Genomic DNA, 14397 nt, shown 5'->3' on the forward strand with positions numbered 1-14397 from the left:
GCCAGCCAGGAACTTGCTGGTGGTACCATTCAGATTTGCTCAGTTAAACTGAAGGGGGTTGGATGTGTACTCACTAAAGGTCTGGCTGGAAGGCAGCTGTGTCTCTTTGTCCAAAGGCTGGAAACTAGGGTGGGAACAGACCTCATCACTATTCAATCTGGCTCTGCCAAGACAGGCCATTCTGGCTCTGACAGAACTTCCCTCAGCCTCTTCGAAATTTTTAGTGAGATTTCAGCTCAGGATTTTCTGTTTATCAGCTTGCCTTCACATTATTTTTATATTTTAAAAAAATTATTTTTTCAAGGCTTTTTTTTGTGTGTTTTTGTTTTTGTTTTTGTTTGTTTGTTGTTGTTGTTTTGAGACATGGTTTCTCTTTGTAGCCCTGGCTGTCTTGGAACTCACTCTGTAGACCAGGCTGGCCTCAAACTCATGGCCTCTGCCTTTGGAGTGCTGGGATTAAAGGCGTGTGCCACCACCAACTAGGCTACAAAGTTGTTTTTGTTTTGTTTTTAAAGAAAATCAGTAAAAGGCACAAATTATCCAACTACAAGAATCCCAGTCTCTGGTTGTGTTATATGCAGACCACATCTGGCCCACTGTTTTTAAAATGTCTTAATTTTTCTTGGAGGTTTTAGCAAGTTAGGGGGTCCGCCGACGGTCTGGGAAGATGTTCCTTTTGAATTCAACACACACTTGCGCGCGCGCACCATGTGTAATCCCAACATCAATTTCCCTATGTTGGAAGATTCCCAAGTAGTAGTGGAGTAGAGGCCCTTGGCTGTGGGTGGCAGGAGCCTGTAAGGCCGAGGGTATTGTGACATGCTCTGGGGAAAGGCAGTTTTTCCTTTAGCTAACGGAGGCCCCAGCCCATTGGGACAAGGGAGCCGGACCGACATGGAACAGAGGCCTGGGGAACAGTCCTCAAGGGCCCCAAAGAAAAAGGTCGAGACACAGCCAGGGACCCTGAATGAATCTATCTCTGGCCGCGGTCGGGTGCTGCTAATAAGAGAGTTCTTAAAGCAGGAGGAGAGTTACACGACCCTGCAGAACTTTCCGGGTCAGCCTCCAAAGGATCCGAACTCTGAGCCTGCCTACAACATCCAAACAGACTGCGAAAGTAGTTCTAGCAATGGCAGGCGGGGACTCAAGCGCCCTGGCGACAGCTTGGAAGACAACCCCGAAGCCCCGGCCGCCAAGTCCAAGCGCTGGGCGGAGAAGCCGGAGAAGCCCGAGGAGCCGAGGCTCTCAGGTCTTAAGGAAAAGGACTTGCCCGCTTGCGAGGCGGCTGAGATCGCCGAGCTCCACTCGGAGCCCGGCAAGCAGCTGCTCCTGGTGCTGTGCCACGCGTCCGCGCTGGGCACACAGCTGCCCCGGCTTCAGCTCCTCCTGCAGAAGGTGCGCTTCCAGGACCGCCGCCCGCCAGCCGCGCTCGTCGGGATCCTGGTGCAACCGCGGCCGGGTGAGGAGGCCGAGTCGCGCCGCCGTCTGGAGGACCTGCTATGCAGCGTCTTCGCTTCAGAGAACCCAGCGGTCGAGGTGCACACAGCAGTGTTCTGTCCCAGCCGCCCCCAGGGGGTCCTGGACGTCCAGCGCGCTGCCAGCCAAGCGCACATGGTCCCCCTAGTGGATCGCCAGACCCAGACGGACGGTGAGGGGCCCGAGGGTGGAGACGGGGACTTTTGTTCCCCTGAGAAGTGGGCAAAATCCCTGACCTCACAGCCCCTTGTGTTGGTGCTTCCAACACCGCACAATTTGAACGGTAACGAATTAGCGTTCTTTCCCCCAAGATGTGCGGATTGGGTCAATCTGAAAGTGAATTAACCCAGAGGGTTACCTCTCCCATCCACTTGACCTGCCCACAGCTTAGGAGAAACCATACTTTTATACCATCTTGATGGGACATTGTAGGACTTATAATGGCCCCACCGCCTCCTTTCCAAACGCCCTAGTCTGTCACTCCTCCTGGGAATTAAAAAGGACAATTTTTTTAAAAAGCCTATTGTGAGCCAGTCACTGAGCTAAGGACTTTCACCTCCAGTCTTCACAGCAGCTCTCTAAGGCTGGGGGTTTCAAGGGTTGGTTAACTGGTCTACTACTGCAGATCGCTCTAGGATGTTCAATCTCTCTCTCTCTCTCTCTCTCTCTCTCTCTCTCTCTCTCTCTCCCCCCCCCCCCCCAATACTAGTCCTGTGTGGCCTGGGGGCTGAATTGTGGCCCAGGGTCCTTGAACAGTACGCTCTCTCGCTACATGAGCTTCCAGCACTCTTTCCAGAAGCCCCTTTCAGGGACAGCGTAGAAACCCGAAGAGTGTTCTGAGCACAGGTGCCTCAATGCACCGTTGCAGAGGCTCTACCACCTTTCAGCTAGTGACCGTAGCTCGCTCCCTCTTGTCAGACCCTTTTCCCTCCCAGATGAAGGAATGCTTGATGCCAATTCAGCACAAAGAGGCTAGCTTCAGGATAGATGACTATACATTCATTCTAGTGTCCAGAACACACTGAAAGGCCAGAACCTTGCGGGGATTGATGGAGCATGCTATTCGCACTGTCTATCCTCCAGCCTTTTCGACTCATTCTCCTAAGTAGCTGATTACAGCTTCACATGGCTGGAGCTCTTGGCTAAGGAACACCCCCACGGCCACTAACGGGCCCATTCCAATTACGACCCTCCTCGGGGACTACAAAAATCCTAGCCCATCTTTGGCAACAGCCTCTTAGTAAGAAAAGCTCCCCAACTCCGCCTAAAGGTGGTCCCTGTGCTCCACCTTAATGGCTTGCTCACTCTTTCAACTCAGGCAGCTTGCATAAAATCTGCTGGCTCCGCTTGCTCAGACCTAGGGGGTGGGGAATGAACGTTAAGACAAATCTAGAAGTAATCCTAAAGTTAAGTGAACTATGACTGCAGTGTAGAGGAGGCAGGTTCTTGGCAGGGAATTCCCACGAGGACTTCTCCCCGGCTTCTGAGCCGCATATTTTCTCCTTAATGTTAGTAATGCCCCTCAGCCTGTATTCCGTCCTCTATCTCCCAGGAACACAAGCTTGTGTGTCCTGTGCCCTGTTGCCTCTCTTTGGGTGAAATGGAATAGCCATTTCATGGCTATTAGGAAATTCTACCCGTATATGTCCCTGCCCCCACTGGACTCATTTTAAACCAGTTGCTTTCAGCCAGGAACAATGTTAACACTTTCTCGAAGCTCTGGGCATATTTAGCCACATCTGGAGATCTTTTTAGTTATTGTGATGGTGTGCTGGCCAGTCAAGGCCAGAGAGGCTGCAAAGCTTCTTAGAATGCACAGCATAGCCTGCATGTCAGCCCACAGTGTCAATCAGGGCTGAGATTGAGAAACTTACTGAAACCAGGTTAAGCTCCTCAGTCAAAGTCTATCAATGGCGGAAAAAGCAAATTAGGGAAGATGAACACCGTTCAGAGTTCCAGCCTCTCTGATTCTAAATAGCATCCCTTGAACTGGTCCATCTCTCTTGACCTCAGAAAGCTGCCAGCTTCTCTTAGAGTCACCTGCCCTCTGGACCTCCTTCCTCCAAACCAACCAGACAGAAACCGAGGCACCTGATCTGAGCTTTGCTTCCAATTCTCAATAGCTTTCTTCTATTGCCTCATGCAAGAAACTTTAAATTTAATTTTTTTTTCCAATTTAAAAGCCCATATAACCTAATTCCTTGTTGCTTACTGGAGTCATAAAGAAAAAGAACCCTTAACTGGAATTTAGTCCTGAGGGATGTATTTATGTAATTTAACTTCTCTGAACCTCAATATCCTTTTTGGCAAAAATAATAAATAAATAATAATGATGATGATGATGATAAAAAAAAAATAGGTAAAACCTTTGCTGGCTCTAGAAGCCTGAAAACACATTCTCTCACTTCACTGTTGACATCTGGTCTGGCTTTGGGGGGAGGGGGCGCTGGTACGGCATGTTTCTGGCTCACTAGCTCTCCCCTAACCTTTTTTGTTTGTTTGCTTGTTTTGATTTTTCAAGACAGGGTTTTTCTGTGTAGCCTTGGCTGTCCTGGACTCACTTTGTAGACCAGGCCAGCCTTGAACTCACAGCAATCCACCTGCCTTGGCCTCCCGAGTGCTGAGATTTAAGGCGAGTACCACCACACCCAGCCTGTTCTCCCCTAACCTTATCCCTCACTCCCTTACCACTGCCTCACCCCCTCCCCCAGCTCCAGGACTCTAGGTAGGGCAGGTGTAATTACCTACACAGCTTACCTAGTTCATGGAGGAAGTTCTGTCTCTTGCTGGGGGCACGTTTTTTCTATTGCGATGTGTGTGACATTTAGGCTATGTTTTCAAAAATGCTTTTCACACTTCGATCCTAAAAGGAAAGTCACATTGTTAAGTTTAAAGATTCATAGTCCGTTTGACCCAACGTGTTTTGGGTGGTAATAAGTCTGTTTCATTAATGCAGTGAGTTTGAGAAATTATTTCTCAGTTTTCTGAGAACTGGCTTAAAATCTTGGCCAAATTCAAGGGTTCTTATAAAAGCTCAGACACACACACACACACACACACACACACGAAAGGCAGTGGGACGTGGGAAGTAAAGCATAAAATTAGTCAAATCTTCGGGAACGTTTCCTTAAAACTTACTAAATATATGCTAACCATAAATGCTTGTGTTTGGGGATAGACACAAGGAAACCAGGAACAGAGCTGAGAATCCCATCCAGGATGCCTTCAAAGCAAAGGTAGCTCACATCATCCACGAACACGCAGAAGAAAGGTGCCTGAAACAGGTACTCTGGCCACAGAATCATCGGAATCCACTTGTCAGAGGCCCAGAGGCTGTCTTAACCAGGCTATGGAAGGACGGATGGGGCAGCTGCTGCCCCCTGTCTGTTCAAGTCCTGAAATAGCAAAGATGGCACAGGGAAGACTGCGCCAGAGCCCTAGCTACAGGGGCCAGCGCGCCTTTTGTGACCTCACAGGAGGTATGTGTGACTCTTGTCTGCGGGACCTTTCTGTAGTCAAAGACCAGAGACATACCCACAAGGGTGACGGCCTCCCTAGGGAAGGAACCAGGAAACGCATAGCTCCATGTAGCTGCCCGGTGGGACTCTAGCAGGACCATCATGAAGAAGGTCAAAAAGAAAAAGGCTGAGTCCAGGCGCCGCAGGGATTCCACGTCCCCGCAGGCTAGCTCTGACTCCTCACAGCAGCCCAGCTCAGAAACCCCGCCGGCATGCCCAGAGCCCGTCTCACCACCTTGCCAGGAGTCCACCCCACCACAGCAAGTTAACCCTGAACCTACACCACAACATCCTACACAACAGGCTCTGCTCCCTGTAGAAACCCGTCCCTCATATCCGTGCCTGGTATCTTCAGAGGGCGAACCCAAATCAACTTCACCATCCAGGAAAGCAGGTGGGCACACTTCCTGCTTAAGCAGTTCTAGACTTCTTGAGGATAAGAGAGTCCCAGAGCCAGGGGTGGGGTCTTGTATAGTGAGAGTATACAACCAGTGGGAGCTATATCGGGCCATGTTTATGAAGTGTGGTGGGGGATGGGAGTGGTACCAGGATTCCTGGGTTTTGTCATTCTGTACCACCCCAGGTCTCACTGGAAACAGCCATGGATACATACATAGTAACATTTATGGCTCAGTGGGGAGACTATCTCATTAGGAGTCAGTTAGCAACTGTTCGGAAATTAAAGACAAATAGAGTCTAGGAGAGGCAGTCTTATACCTTCCATGGCTACTTTTTATCTGGCTATTCTCATGAGAGGCCTGACTACTTCAAAGAAGATAGTCTAGCTGGGCCATGGTGGCACATGCCTTTAATCCCAGCACTCAGGAGGCAGAGGCAGGTGGATCACTGTGAGTTCTAGGACAGCCTGGTCTACAAAGAGAGTCCAGGACAGCCAAAGCTAACACAGAGAGACATTGTCTCAAAAAACCAAAACCAAAACAAAGAAGAAGAAGAAGAAGAAGAAGAAGAAGAAGAAGAAGAAGAAGAAGAAGAAGAAGAAGAAGAAGAAGAAGAAGAAGAAGAGTCTAGGCTGATGGGGGGGTCTGGGTGGCTTATGAATTTTTGAGACAATTTGGGGGGGTTTGTTTGTCAGATGAAAGATGTAGGGATTTGTTTGTTTGTTTCCATGATATCCCAAGAGGTCTGACCTTGGCCCCACAGAAGGGATCAAGTACAGGATTCCTGGCTTAATCCTAACTTCAGATAAACCACAAATAATGTTATAATTGTTAGTATGTATTCCAAACCCACATCCCTTCTGTTTGCTAAATTGTCATCCTTTCCCACCGAAGATACTAGAAAAGGATCTGTTCAATGTATAAAACAAACCAAAAATGAAAGAAAAAAAATAACATTTTGTAGCCATCAGCTCTGTCTAAAAATAAACAGCTGTCTGACTGTCAAAAAATGATCTCCATCATCTTAGATAGCCAGTGAGAGACAAAACTTTGGGCAGTATCAAGGGGACCCAAGTGGAGTTGGGAAGTTCGGACTGCTAAGGCTAATGGAGACAGCCAACCAAACTGAGCACTGACCATTATCCGTTCTTCCCACGCCTAGCCTCCACTCTAAATTAATTGTATCTGATAACCCTGCAGGGAGGCAGAGGCAGATGGATCTTTGTGAGTTCAAGGACAGCCTGGACTACAGAGTGAGTCTAGGACAGCCAAGTCCCTGTCTTGAAACCCTGTCTGGAAGAAAAAAAAACCAAACACACACACACACACACACACACACACACACACACACACACACACACACACCAAACAACAACAGAAAAAAACGAAGCTTTTTAATGCAAAATATTATGGCTCAAGGCAATACCAGTCCTCTATTAGGGTGACTGTCATTAGAGAAAACAAAATGACAATAACAAGTTGGAGGTTTGAGATTTAGAATTTAAGTTCAAGGCCAGCTTGGTCTACAAAGTGAGTCCAGACAGCCAAGGCTACACAGAGAAACCTTGTCTTGAAAAACCAAAATATCAAAAAACCAAAAACAAAAAAATGAAAAAGAGAGATTTAGAATTTAGAAAATACACTGTTACTAGGGATGTAAAGTGGGGTGGCTGCTGTAGGAAACAATCTGGAAGTTTCTCAGCAAAATGGCAATTTATCATTTCTGAGTATAGACATGGAAGAATTAAAGATGCATCCATGCAAAAGCCTATAAATGAATGCCCTAACAGCGCTGTTCAAAATAACTAAAAGCTGGAGACAACCCAGTATCCACCAGTGATGAGGGGACTCATGGAGAAGGCAACATGGTATAAAATACCAGAATACACTGAAAGACCACATGCCAGGATATAAACACATAGTCCGTTGATATCTGCTACAACACAGATGAGATGAACCTTAAAGAATTAGTGTGCCTGAAAGCCAAGTGCCCCAAGAGTTAGCATATATATGATTTCATTTATGCAAAATGCCCAGAATAGATTAATCCGTTGCCAGGGAGAAAAGAGAGAAATGGAGGTGTCTAATGATGGAGTGAGGTTTCTTTTTCAGGAGATGGAAGTGTTCCAAAGCTTCATAATAGTGATGGTCACACAGCTTTACATACATACTAGAGACACATGAACAATAACTTTAAGGACAGGATTGTATCTCAATGTCAACTTTTTTGTTTGTTTGTTTTTGAATTTGAGACAAGGTTTCTCTTGTAGCCCTGGCTGTCCAGGACTTGCTTTGTAGACCAGGCTGGCCTCAAACTCACAGAGATCCGCCTGCCTCTGCCTCCCGAGCGCTGGGATTAAAAACGTGTGCCGCCACCACCCGGCTGCAATGTCAACTTTTTAAACTGAAAATAAAAGTATTGTTTGTAGAATCCCTGCTTTCCTCCTTCCCAAGAAAAGCATGTTTTTTCTTGGAAGTGCACCAAGCTTGCTGACTGACTGACCAACCAACCAGCTTCATGGAGCTTAGGAAGGAAGCCTTGTCAAACCCAGTGAGAATTAGCCACCAAAACCCAGCTTGCCCAGAAACAAAGGGAACCATCTCCCAATTCGTTAAGTCAGGTCCCAGAAGAGCATAGAAATGGGAGTGATAGGGAAGCATTTCTGAAAGAATGAACCAGTGTGACATTTGTCTCCTGGGTGAGCTGGTACCCACTACATAAATGGAACATGGCAGCACTGAGTCCAAGGATCCTCAGCGCAGCCTCTCATGGGCTGGGTCATCACCTACTTGCATCACCTTCTACCAGTTCTGTGCCAAGGATTTTCTCTGACTTAAGAGTGAGAGATCTTGAGCCGAGATCCACTTCTATACTGTTCTCACTGTACAGTCTTTGAGCCTCAGATTTCTTATCTAAAAAATAAAACCAGCAGTATTCCATGTCGTGATGATGACGAGAAGCGCCATCCCGTGTAAGCGGGCATCTTTTCATTAATTCTTTCCAGGTAACACCAGTCGATAATGTACTTACTCCTCCAATCAGCTAGTCTCCCCTGTGTTTGAGAAAGGGTGTCGCTGCAGAAGAGCTAGCTGCCACCTTAATCAGTTCGTTCAATCTCACATCTTTGACAATGTCTTTAAAAAGCCCAGGGTTTCCCTTGGCAACCCTGCAGCTGCCTTGTCTTTGACACTGTGTCCTACCCCCAGGAGCCAGGCGCAGCCCTCACCTCTCTCCTTCTCTATTCAGCAGTGCCTCTGACCTATGTGGCTCCACCCTCCTGCTCCTGTGCAGCCTGCCCTGGCAGCTCCACTTGCTGGCGTCGTCTGGGGCTGTGCCACAGCCGCATCTCCGATGTCCTTCTGCCTCGGGACTGCCAAGCCATACCAGGGAGAGGATTTCCAAACCTCCTCACCTTCTACAGGTTCCCTAGTGGGCGGGGGGGCTAAAGCCTTGGGTGTAGAGTTCCCAGAGCCAGGCTCTTTTCCTGAGATCTTGTTAGCAATCATATGTAAGTTCCTCCAAAAAGCATGGGCCTTTCAGAAGCAAAGCCTTCCCCCTTTAAGTAACCAATGCATCTGCTTTGGTGGGGAAGGCTCTGGTGGTACCTTTTCTCCTCCCTGCCTCCTCACAGAAGCCCTCGATCCTGAGAGCACCCTTCCACCTAGCCTGCTGTAAACAGCATGTCACTCGGGAACTTTGGGATCACACATTGGCTGGCCATTCACTTACTCCTTTGACCCATGCCATACACAGGGAACGTCTACTATTAAACTGCATAGTAATTATGCCTGGAACTCGTTGATAAACCTGATCATAACTCATAGGCCCCTTCTGCTAATAGCAAAACCTGCTCCCACTTAGAGTATGCCATGCTGTTACCAGGAGTCTCCACAAGGGCCATGTTTTCCAGGCTGATCTATTAGTGGTGGCCCTTTTCCTTCATCATTGCATCACCCAGTCTCTGCCCTGCTGCTCCTCTTCCCCAAAGTCACCAGAAGAAGCATCATCTAGCCACTGTCTCTCATGAGAAGGTCCCTGTCCATGTTAAGAACAGACTGGAGATGCTCCCATTCTTACAGACTGCAGAGCTAGGAGACGGGCTTCTACCCAAATGAGCAGCCCCACTTGTACTCAGGACTTCAGAAAACTCCCTGGAAGAGGTCCTTCCATTTGGAGGTCTTATATACTACATCAGGAGCACAGCCCACTGTCCCAGTCTCTTCTGCTATCCTTTCCAGCTCCCTCTCTTTCAGAATTAACACACACACACACACACACAGAGAGAGAGAGAGAGAGAGAGAGAGAGAGAGAGAGAGAGAGAGAGAGAGAGAGAGAGGAAAGATATGAGAGATACGGGGCCAATCTGAGGAGGAGAGCTTGCCTAGAGTCAGAGGTACCATCTAGTGAGTCCCATCCCAGAAGAGTCTGCCCATCACTCATCCACACAGTATGTCTGTCCATTCATCTGCTGTCAGGTGGTGCTGTGGTGAAAATTCAAATCCTACTCTGGTAGGAAGCTAGGTGTGCTATGAGGGGCACCTAAACAAGATCTTCACCTTCTGATGTGCTCAGCCCGTGAAAATGGCCAAGATAGCCTATGCACAAAGCAGGTGACGTGGTACAGGAAGGCTTCTGGCAGTTTCAGAGTAAGGCAGGACCATGTCAGGGTCCACAGCATTGTGTGCCCAGTGTGTGAGCCAACTCCAAAAGTATCCTTGGATCCCTCTGTGCCTTAAGATGGAAAGATGGGGGCATTCTAAGCTGTAGGAAAAGCCAAAACATGGTTCAGGCTTAGGAAAGCAAGGGAAAGAGGCAAGGACCCCATGGCCAAGGCAAGATACACAGTTTTTATTTCTTTCCCCATGTGAACCCCTGATTCTGCAGTATTTTCCTTCACAGAGGACTCAAAATGGGCATTAATGTGTGATACGAACTTCTATCAAACTAGAGACTGCATTTTCTGAATGGCTTCCTTGCATTTACTAATTCACTCATTTGCCATCTGGTCTTTGGAGAGAGTGTAACTAATATATTATTTCCTGATATCTAAAAAAAAATCTCTAAAAAACACCTCAGAGAGTTGTTGTGAGGCTTAAAGAGGACATTGAGTGGGGAGCTATCTGGTCCAAAGCCTGGCACATCATGATCTGGACAACCCTCGTACCCTGTTACCCCTCTAGGCATCAGCCACAGGATAACCAACCTTCATGCCTCTGGGGTCCTGTTGAAAGCTTTGTTGGAAGGGGGTCAGAGCAATGTATTCCTTTAGGAGGAAGATCAGGAGGGGACCCTGTAGGGTCCACTGTCTCCTTCCACTACACAGACACTGAAGTCTTTCTTCCCAAACCCCCTCTCTGCTTTGCTTTGTAGAAAACCTTCAAGGAAACACTGCACTCCCCGGTACTCACGTGCTTCAAATTCTCGGAACTGTTGCTGTGGCTCTGGGGGCCCTGGGAGCTGCTTACTTCATCGCTGAAGCCTTGTAAACTGGACCCCAGGCCCACGGTCCGGAAGGTAGGGGGATAACCTTGTTGTCCCTTTTCTCAAGAAAAGGAAATCTCTCAGGGAAAGTTCATGGGCTGTCAGGGCTCTTGTAGGCATCTCTGGAGACCTTTTTTTTCCCCCTAAGATTTATTTAAGATTTATTTTTAAGATGTACAGTGTCCTACCCACATGTGTGCCTGCACACCAGAAGAGGGCACCAGATCTCATTACAGATGGTGGTGAGGCACCATGTGGCTGCTGGGAATTGAACTCAGGACCTTTGGAAAGACAGACAGTGCTTTCAACCGCTGAGCCATCTCCCCAGCCCCCTCTGGAGCCCTTTTATTAGAACCATGAGGGCAAAGCTCCTACCTCCCACCTTGTCCCCTCACCTGCTATGGCTTCCCTAGTCCTGGATAAGAAGAAGTAGGAGGGGTCAGGCAGCTATTTGTTCCCATCTCAGATGTTTTCTCAGAACTCAGAAAGATGGTCACCCTTCTCACCGTCTCCAATCCAACCTCTCCTTGGTGGCTTATCTCCCCAACTGTGTCCCCAACTCCAGGGGACTGTTTCCACTCACGCCAGTGTCCTCCAGCCTGTTCCGAGGCCATGCTGTGCATGGTTCTTGGGAATGCATGTGGTCTCTCTCCCACTCCTCACTTCCATTGCATCCTCTGTGCATATGACGATGTGTAAAAAGCAATTCTCCTCGGGCTGAGGGCAAGTCACTGGAGGAGGAGGTAGCTCTTGGTCATCACCAGTGAATCCTTAAGGCGTGATGGTTGAGGCAAGGGAGCATGAGCCAAGGGAGAAATTTCGGCCTGCCCCTTAGCCCTCTATCATCCATTGGAGTGGACAGGTGATGACTGTAGTCACCTGGGACTGGACTGGGAATCTATGCTTAAAATAAACACCCAAACCCTGTGAATGAGTCCAGTGAGAGGGCAGTATCTTTTCTGGAGCTCCTGATGACGGACTATTGAAGGATCATTGGAGGACCTACTATTAAATCACCCCGACCTCCAGGAAGTAGTACCACAGCTCTTAAGAGCCTTAGTTTCCTTCCTCTTGGACTTGCTGGGGGTGGTGGGGTGTTTGTAGGAGATGTCTGATGTGTCATGTGATCATGTCAGCATGGTGGCCAAGAAGATGCTGGTTCTTCAGTTAAACTGACAATCTCTAGTCTAGACTGTGCCAGTTGGAATCCCAGTGTTAGAGGCATGTTCTCTAAGTGTCAGCGCCATCTCTAGTGGAGAGTAACAGCTCTCTCTCTGAAGACAATGGTCATAGGGATCAAAGAGATATTCAGAGTTGAAGTCCAGGGACAGAATTAGGAGTTCATTGCCTATTGGTCCTATGATGCACATACCAGATGGTCCAGCGGCAGGCTGGTGTGTGCTGCTGTACCTCAGTGGTAGCGGGCCTGCCTTCTTATAGGAGCCCACTGAGGGAATCGTTTTACTTGTGGTCTAGTGTATTCAATATGTTCATGGGCCGCTTTTTCTGATCTGATTCGGGCCCACATAGCCAAGTGTTCTCCTGCCTTCATTTTTGTGAGTTCATGTGTGGTGGCACTTTATTTGCACAAGTGAGTTACCAGTCTGTGCCTCGTGGTGTCTGTGGAACAGATGAGGGTTGTCTACTTCAGGCAAGGCACAGCCTGAAAGCTGCTGCATTATACAACCCGGAGAGAGAGTGCAGAGCACAGGCTGTTCGCATAGCATTCAAACCAATAAAGGTTTGGGCCAACAAAGAAGTGATATGGAGGTCAGGTGGAATGGGGCAGCCCAAAGTTCCCACTGCTGTGGGCAAGGGGATTTCCAGAAGGTTCTGTGGTAGGATAGATTTAGAGACAGACCTTGTAGGTGTAGAGCCCAGAGAAGTGCCACTCTAAAACAGTATGGAAAGTACTATGTGGGTCCATTGAGTCCTCCTAGGCTTTGAGGCTCAGCCACTAGTCCCTATGAAAGGAAAGAGGTGGTTAGGTGTCTTTCTTGGTCCAGAGTGAAAGGTCACCCAATGAAAGTGGCAAAGCTGGCTCCTCTTAGAGAAAGATGCTTCCAGAATTTTCTTTCCTAAATCTTGGAGAACCAACCTCTCCCTCAGCATTTTCTTCAGCCAATAATGAGGCAACAAAAGCAAAAGGTTCCTTTGGGATAATGGCTATGGTCAAACTCAACACCACAGCCAACCTCTATGGGAGTGGGGGGGGGTTCCATCTTAGCTGCTGGGGTCTCTCAGAGAATAGACTTAACAGGGAAGATGTTGACACTGGCTGAGCCCAGGAGATGCTCTAGGACTTTATAAACAGTGTCATGGCTTTGGGGTGAAACTCTGAAAAAGCAAACAAAAAAAATAGAGCTGTGAAGACAGAGAAAGGAGGAGAAGAAAGAATAAGAAAATGAGAAGAGTGGAAAGAATGAGAAAAGAGAAAGAGGAAAATGAGATGAAAAGAAAAGAAGGAAGGAATGAAAGAAGGAAGGAAGAAGCCAATAGAAGGGATTTGAATTTTAAAATAATTTCCTTTTTTGCAAAAAGCATTTAGATGTTCAACCCTCACAGGTAAGATTGTAGAAGCAGAAAGCTGCTGAGATAGGTCACAAAGAATTGATTATTAAGCTAATGGCTCTGTCATTTATTTACTATTTATTTTTCCTTACAGATCCAGTTTCCATCAAAGGATCTCACTTGTCACCAAAATAGAGAGAGAAAAATATCTTGTCTCTTTTCTTTATTTTATTTTATTTTATTGAGACAAAGACTTACTATATAGCCCAGGCTAGCCTTAAAGTCACAATCTTCCTACCAGGCCCTCCAGAGTGCTAGGGTTAGCCAGGCGTGGTGGCACACGCCTTTAATCCCAGCACTCAGGAGGCAGAAGCAGGCAGATCACTGTGAGTTCCAGGCCAGCCTGGTCTACAAAGTGAGTCCAGGACAGTCAGGGCTACCCAGAGAAATGCTGTCTCAAAAAACAAAACAAACAAACAAACAAAACCAAACAGTGCTAGGGTTACAGGTGTGCCCAACCACACCCAGCTAGAAAACTGTGTCTTCAGTGTGCTTTACTCAGAAACATAAAAGTTGGACCTGGTACCGAATCCAGGAGGTAAGTGACTTGAGGATGTTTTGAGCTGGTGTAGGAACCTACCATTCCAGTCTTGGCCTCTCAACCAGGTGGAGCCACAATAGGCACACATTCAACAAGACGGTGTGCTTTAACGGTTCTCATTCTAAAAGCAAGAGTTGCAAGGCTTAATTCAATGCCGAATTTAACTAGTCAGCCACATCTCCAGCAGTTAGTAGGGGCAGGAGGAGTAAGCTAATATGAAGCCTGTATTCTGGGAGGCAAGAGTCCTGGACCCAAGCAGAGCTATCTCTAGGAAATGCTTCTCTTAGCATCATTTGTAATGAGGCCCTAACTTGTTTGCACCCTGTGGCTACTTCTGGCCAGGGCTGGGCAGACTTTTTCTTCTAACTCTTAAACAGCCAGGGAGAATCTTAGTCTACAGAAATCCCAGCA

General features: G+C 47.7%; 2 protein-coding genes across 3 annotated transcripts; both read left to right on the forward strand.

Moving 5' to 3' along the window:
* The first annotated feature begins 869 nt into the window (after positions 1-869).
* On the forward strand, positions 870-13681 carry LOC127196483 (uncharacterized). 2 transcript variants are annotated; one of them, XM_051154232.1, is made up of 3 exons: positions 870-1648; positions 10764-10907; positions 13540-13681. In XM_051154232.1, the coding sequence occupies exons 1-2, from the start codon at positions 895-897 to the stop codon at positions 10877-10879; spliced, it is 870 nt and encodes a 289-aa protein (XP_051010189.1). In that variant the 5' UTR covers positions 870-894; the 3' UTR covers positions 10880-10907; positions 13540-13681. The 2 variants fall into 2 exon arrangements, with proteins under 2 accessions (XP_051010189.1, XP_051010190.1); XM_051154233.1 differs by having other exon boundaries at positions 870-1459.
* On the forward strand, positions 4904-8839 carry Spata3 (spermatogenesis associated 3). Its single transcript, XM_051154514.1, has 2 exons — positions 4904-5520; positions 8640-8839. Exons 1-2 carry the CDS (start codon positions 5097-5099, stop codon positions 8837-8839), a joined length of 624 nt encoding a protein of 207 aa, XP_051010471.1. The 5' UTR covers positions 4904-5096.
* Positions 13682-14397: the final 716 nt, after the last annotated feature.

The sequence above is a fragment of the Acomys russatus genome, chromosome 12 (assembly GCF_903995435.1).
Source record: "Acomys russatus chromosome 12, mAcoRus1.1, whole genome shotgun sequence".
Classification (NCBI taxonomy): Eukaryota; Metazoa; Chordata; class Mammalia; order Rodentia; family Muridae; genus Acomys; species Acomys russatus.

Coding starts and splice junctions, on each gene's coding strand:
- LOC127196483 (XM_051154232.1), top strand. CDS start 895: ATGGAACAGAGGCCTGGGGAACAGTCCTCAAGGGCCCCAAAGAAAAAG. Junction 1,649..10,763: donor TCGCCAGACCCAGACGGACG/GTGAGGGGCCCG, acceptor TTTGCTTTGTAG/AAAACCTTCAAGGAAACACT.
- Spata3 (XM_051154514.1), top strand. CDS start 5,097: ATGAAGAAGGTCAAAAAGAAAAAGGCTGAGTCCAGGCGCCGCAGGGAT. Junction 5,521..8,639: donor GGCCATGTTTATGAAGTGTG/GTGGGGGATGGG, acceptor TTCTCTATTCAG/CAGTGCCTCTGACCTATGTG.